General features: G+C 57.9%; 1 protein-coding gene across 1 annotated transcript; it reads left to right on the top strand.

The window, feature by feature from the left end:
- The first annotated feature begins 1,272 nt into the window (after positions 1–1,272).
- On the top strand, positions 1,273–5,148 carry LOC113205202 (dynein intermediate chain 3, ciliary). The gene is made up of 8 exons (XM_026420713.2): positions 1,273–1,897; positions 2,005–2,203; positions 2,282–2,443; positions 2,523–2,784; positions 2,881–3,484; positions 4,003–4,285; positions 4,360–4,530; positions 4,618–5,148. The coding sequence occupies exons 2-8, from the start codon at positions 2,021–2,023 to the stop codon at positions 5,032–5,034; spliced, it is 2,082 nt and encodes a 693-aa protein (XP_026276498.1). The 5' UTR covers positions 1,273–1,897; positions 2,005–2,020; the 3' UTR covers positions 5,035–5,148.
- The last annotated feature ends 11 nt before the right edge of the window (positions 5,149–5,159 follow it).

Genomic DNA, 5,159 nt, shown 5'->3' with positions numbered 1-5,159 from the left:
CCCTCCACCATCCTGCCCCCCTGCGCGGGCGCGGACTTCCTGTTTTCCCTTTCGGCAACTGAAACGCGCCGGCCGACACCTCTCGGCGCACGCTCGCTTTGTGGAGACCTTGGGGGGAGCGAGGTAATCAGAAACAAATGCAATGCGCGGCACAACAACGCTCTAGCCGCACATGTATGCGATGCGGCACGTGGGGCATCACGAACTGCGAAACGCCACTCCGCGACTTTCGAACGCAGCACTCCCCGACACCCGAGTGTTTCGGACGCGACAGGCGCCAGTGAGACAACACACCGCTACTACGTCAATTTTCTCCCCCCACAAGTTCCCGCCCTTTTGTTTTCTTCTGGCGCGGGGGGCGGGGCGGGCCGGGTTATGGGCGGCGTGATTCGGCGGCACACTGCACGCTTTACGCCTACCTTTGGGTGCGGCGACGATCCGGGCGGGTCTCTCCTCGGTAGATGAGTGGCTGCGAGTGATGACGGGAGCGGACTGAGCGAGAGAGCGACGCTTCGCTGTGGATATGAGAGGGGCGAGCGCGCGCGCGGTCGTCGCGCCGGGCCACGGCGGGCGTTGGTCCAAGCGGAGGGGGGCGCGGCGGGGGGCGGGGCGGCGCGTAGCAATTGACAGCGACCACGTGACGGCCGCAATCGGCCGCGTCCAACACACATCGGGCCTAAGCATCGGGCTCGTCCGTCATGTGTGTGTGTGTGTGTTTGTATTTCGATGCCCCCTATCTGAAATCGCTCACCGCTTCCCTTGCGGCTGGCTACATGAGGACCCTAAGCTTCGCTCAGCCCGCGCGACGCTCTGGATAACCGCTGCGCAAAGGGCGCGTTTGCGTTACCGTCCTCCTTGATGTATCACAATCGTTTCCATTACCGATCCTCGGGCGGGGGTATAGGGCTTGAGAGAGGTGGTGGCGCCGGTGTGGCCGAGAGGGCCGGGAGTGAGGTCAGCGCGGCCGTCCCCGGGGCAGGGAGCCATTCGGGACAGAGGGGTCGCCGATGTGATTGCGCGACGCGCTATTTGTACTAGTACACTGCTGTTTACATTTAGTGGATACTTAGCGCGCAATACGAGATCGGCGCCTTTTTATCCATTTATGTTTGGAAACTTCCTCCTGCTAGAAGCTGCTTCAAGACATTGTAATTTTAGGAGGAATTGTTTTTCTTTCTTTTTTTGCTGAAAAAATCTGAGCAACCACGGCGGCTGAATGAGAGGAGCGGGGGGAGGGGAGGGAAGGGAAGAATGTCGACGCGACGCCCACAATATAATTTGTGGTGGAAAGGGATCATCACGAAAGTACGTCAGTCATTACCCAATGCAAGCCCTAGTGGCGCCTGATACGTAGGCAACATCTTCCCTGCAGTGTATGTGCGCACAGCGGGGTGACCTATGCCGCGATTTTCGAAATGAATCCGACGAAAGCACGTACTTACTGGACGTTCCTAAAGGCAACATCCATTTAATTGTTTGAGGGCAGTATGAAATGATGAAATTTACAAACAAAATTTGCAATCACACAATGAATATACCTTTATTCCACAGGTTTGACTAACAACCTTCACTGTATAGATGCAGCGCCAACAGCGCAGGCCTGCCAACGTTTTTATTTTGTCATGACCAGTGCGCTTCCCTATGGTTCCCATGGCAACTACCCACCCGTATTCCCGCTTTACCCGTAGGTCAATACGGGCAACGGGCCACGGGACGGGGGCTGTGCGCATCTGTCCGACCAAAACAAACGGTTTACCTTGAATGAAAGAATGATTCATTGATGCATACGATAGCCTGTTTAAGTTTTAAAATGTCGGTGTCATGGCGACAAACCGTCTGAAAGACATTATTTAGGACATCAAACGAAATAAATCAATTTGTGAACATTGCACAGGACGTAAGTGAATAGGTTGAATGAAAAACATAAAGTTGAACCTTAGATAGTGTTTCATTTACATTGCATAGTAAAGAACAAGTGGAATAATTGATTTTTATCATTTTCAGTTTATGATTATTAAAAATGGAAGTAGAATATGTGTATACCAAAAAGAGAAGCGAATTTGGTCGCCAATGTTTATTTGCCGAAAGCGGCACAAAGCTTCTCGAAAACATCGCTCCAAACAAGGACCTCCTAAATCAGTATGTCCTGGAGAATCCCGTTCACAGAGGGACTCAACTCAGCAGAGAATATGCGGAACATGAGGCAAGTAGTGTAGCCACACAGCTCCCAAACCCAATGTCCCCTACGGGAGGGTGACTATATGCTTTCGCTTTGGTGCAGGTCAACACCGTCCGGGCCGAGTACACACAGCACGGCTGCAACCACACTGAGGGTGGCTGGCCCCGGGACATCAACATCGCCGACCTGGAGCAAACCCAGAGGTTCCGCAAGAAGGTCGAGAAGGACGACAGTTACATCAACACCGTTTTGCAGCTCTCCAACGTACGGTACCCACCCCGCTACCCTTCGCCGGGCACATGTCGCGATAGTGCATCCCACCTGATACCTGTTTGTCCGGCAGTCGATGGAGTTCTGCATCCTGCAAAACAACGCATTCAACATCTACGAGATGTACTTCGACGACCTGGAGTCGGGCTGCCTCGTGGACAAGTCGTCCGCGCGCACCGTCAACATGTACCGCGACCCCTGCCCCATCAAGCGGCCCGTCACGCACGTGTCCTGGTCGCCTGACGGCGGCTCGCGCATCGCAGTCACGCACTGCAATTTCGACTTTCAGCGTGCGCCATCTGACCTGAGTACGGCGTCGTACATCTGGGAAGTCGGTGAGCGAACATTCCCCTCATGCGTTTTACTTTATGGTGCGATACCAGCCTAGACGCCGCACGGTTCTACACGCACCCCATCCGTTGCTCACGCAGAGAACCCCAACAAACCGGAGCACACATTCCAATGGCCGGTGGCCATGTCCTGCCTGGAGTACAGCCCCAAGGACCCCCACAGCCTGGTGAGCGGGCTGCTGAGCGGCCAGGTGGCCTGCTGGGACACGCGTCGCGGCGCCGAGCCCGTCGACGTCTCCGTGCTGGAGACGAGCCACCGGGACCCCGTGCACAACTGCATCTGGATCAACTCCAAGTCGGGCACCGAGTTCTTCTCCTCGTCGATGGACGGGCAGGTCAAGTGGTGGGACACGCGCAAGATGGAGGAGCCCCTCGAGACGCTCGTGCTCGACGCCAACAAGGACGAGCAGCTGCTGTCCCGGGCGATGGGCGCCTCCAGCCTGGAGTACGAGCCCACCATCCCGACCCGCTTCATGGTGGGCACGGAGAACGGCATGGTGCTGGCCTGCAACCGCAAGGGCAAGACGCCCGCCGAGAAGATGTCCATGCAGTTCAAGGCGCACCCGGGGCCGGTCGTGGCCCTGCAGCGGAACCCGGGCTTCATCAAGAACTTCCTGTCCGTGGGCGACTGGACGGCTAGGATCTGGTCCGAGGACTGCAGGGAGAGCGCCATCATGTGGACGAGGTAACACCTGCTCGACGCAGGCTGGCTAGGCCATGTACCGGGCGGATCTTGGCATACGCTCCAGGGTTGTGGGTTTGCCTACTCCCTTCGTCCGTAAGGCGCCATGGCTCCGACCCTAATGAGTATGCAATCCCAAAACACTGGAGCGCATTCAAAGAAACAGCCGGTACGGGGTACCGGGTGTAACTGTTAATACGCAGCGGTGTTGCGGATTTGCTACTCTTTACACCCGTAAGGGGGCATGGCCCCTGCGGCCATATTGAGTATGTCATCCCGCAACACTACTGCTTATTCACAGTTACGCCCGATACACGGGACATTTTGTAGCTATACTGCACCGCATGCAGGAGTGCGAGCGGGTTGCCTACTCGCTCAGAGCCGTAAGGCGCCACTATATTACCGACAACGGTAGGCAAACCAGCCGGCACGCCTGTAGGCACGGTGGAGGGAGACACCGTGCCTGTAGGCGACAGAGTACTTACGGGGTCCGTGGGCCACCCTGGCACCTGCTCTCACAGCTACCACCCCGCCCTGCTCACGGATGGCTGCTGGAGCCCCACCAAGCTGTCCGTGTTCTTCACGACGCGCATGGACGGCGTCCTGGACGTGTGGGACATCCTGCAGCAGCAGCGTGAGCCGTGCCTCAGCATCAAGGTGTGCGACGAGGCGCTGCGCTGCATGCGGGTGCACGAGGTGGGCCAGCTTGCGGCCATCGGCAACGACAAGGGCAACGTGTGCCTGATAGAGTTCTCCGAGAACCTCGCCGTCACCAACAAGAACGACAAGACCCTGCTGACGCACGTAAGCGAGCGCGGTGACTGGAACTGGGGTGTGCGGGTGCTGGGGCTGTTCGCTCACGGACAGACGGTCGGCAGATGTTCGAGCGGGAGAGCAGGAGGGAACGCATCCTGGAGGGCAAGAGCCGCGAGCAGAGGTTGAAGGCGAAGGTGCACGGCAGCGAGACGGCCGTCAAGGGGCCCAAGACGAACCAGAGCGCCGAGTTCCGAGCACAAGCGGAGAGGGACTTCTTTGCCATCGTCAACAAAGTAGGTGACGCTTCATCCCCTTTCACGTGACACGCGTCACCCCACCACCCACGCACCTCATCTCATTCAACCTGGCCCGTTTCCTAGGAGATCCAGCAGATGGCACAGGCTTCAGAGAACATGCCCACGCCGCTGGACCAGGCCGACATGGGCATGGCCGAGGACGGCGCTGCCGGGAGAAAGGCCAGTGTGGCCGGGCTCCCCGCTGGCTCCAGGAGGGCATCCTCGGAGGCGCCGGGAGGTGCCTCGCCGAGGGGGCGCAGGGCGTCGGACGCGATCGGCGGGTCGCCCAAAGGGTCGCTGAGACCAGAGGATGTGGCGGGAGGCGCAGGTTCACGAGCAGTTTCACAGAGCTCAGAGAGTCAGGCCTCACAAAAGGCCTCGCCAGAGGCCTCGCTCCAAGCACCAGAGGCCGGAGCCTCGGCTCCAGCATCGCCCAGGCCGAGTCAGGCTGAGGACGGCGCCAGCCCAGGACAGCAGTCCAAACGCAGCTCCAAATCATGAGTTGAAACCACACAAACTTGCTTCTGGTAAATCAACCATCACTGCAGCTTGTTAAAATGATGAGTCGAGGAGATGACGCAAGTCCAGCGTGGACTTAAGTCGTGCCTATGTTTTAGTGCATATAT

The sequence above is a fragment of the Frankliniella occidentalis genome, unplaced genomic scaffold (genome assembly GCF_000697945.3).
Source record: "Frankliniella occidentalis isolate FOCC.00 unplaced genomic scaffold, Focc_3.1 Scaffold4218, whole genome shotgun sequence".
Classification (NCBI taxonomy): Eukaryota; Metazoa; Arthropoda; class Insecta; order Thysanoptera; family Thripidae; genus Frankliniella; species Frankliniella occidentalis.
Note: the sequence above shows the minus strand (reverse complement) of the source record. Positions and strands in the feature narration are given on the sequence as shown.

Coding starts and splice junctions, on each gene's coding strand:
- LOC113205202 (XM_026420713.2), top strand. CDS start 2,021: ATGGAAGTAGAATATGTGTATACCAAAAAGAGAAGCGAATTTGGTCGC. Junction 4,286..4,359: donor ACAAGACCCTGCTGACGCAC/GTAAGCGAGCGC, acceptor GACGGTCGGCAG/ATGTTCGAGCGGGAGAGCAG. Junction 4,531..4,617: donor TCTTTGCCATCGTCAACAAA/GTAGGTGACGCT, acceptor CCCGTTTCCTAG/GAGATCCAGCAGATGGCACA.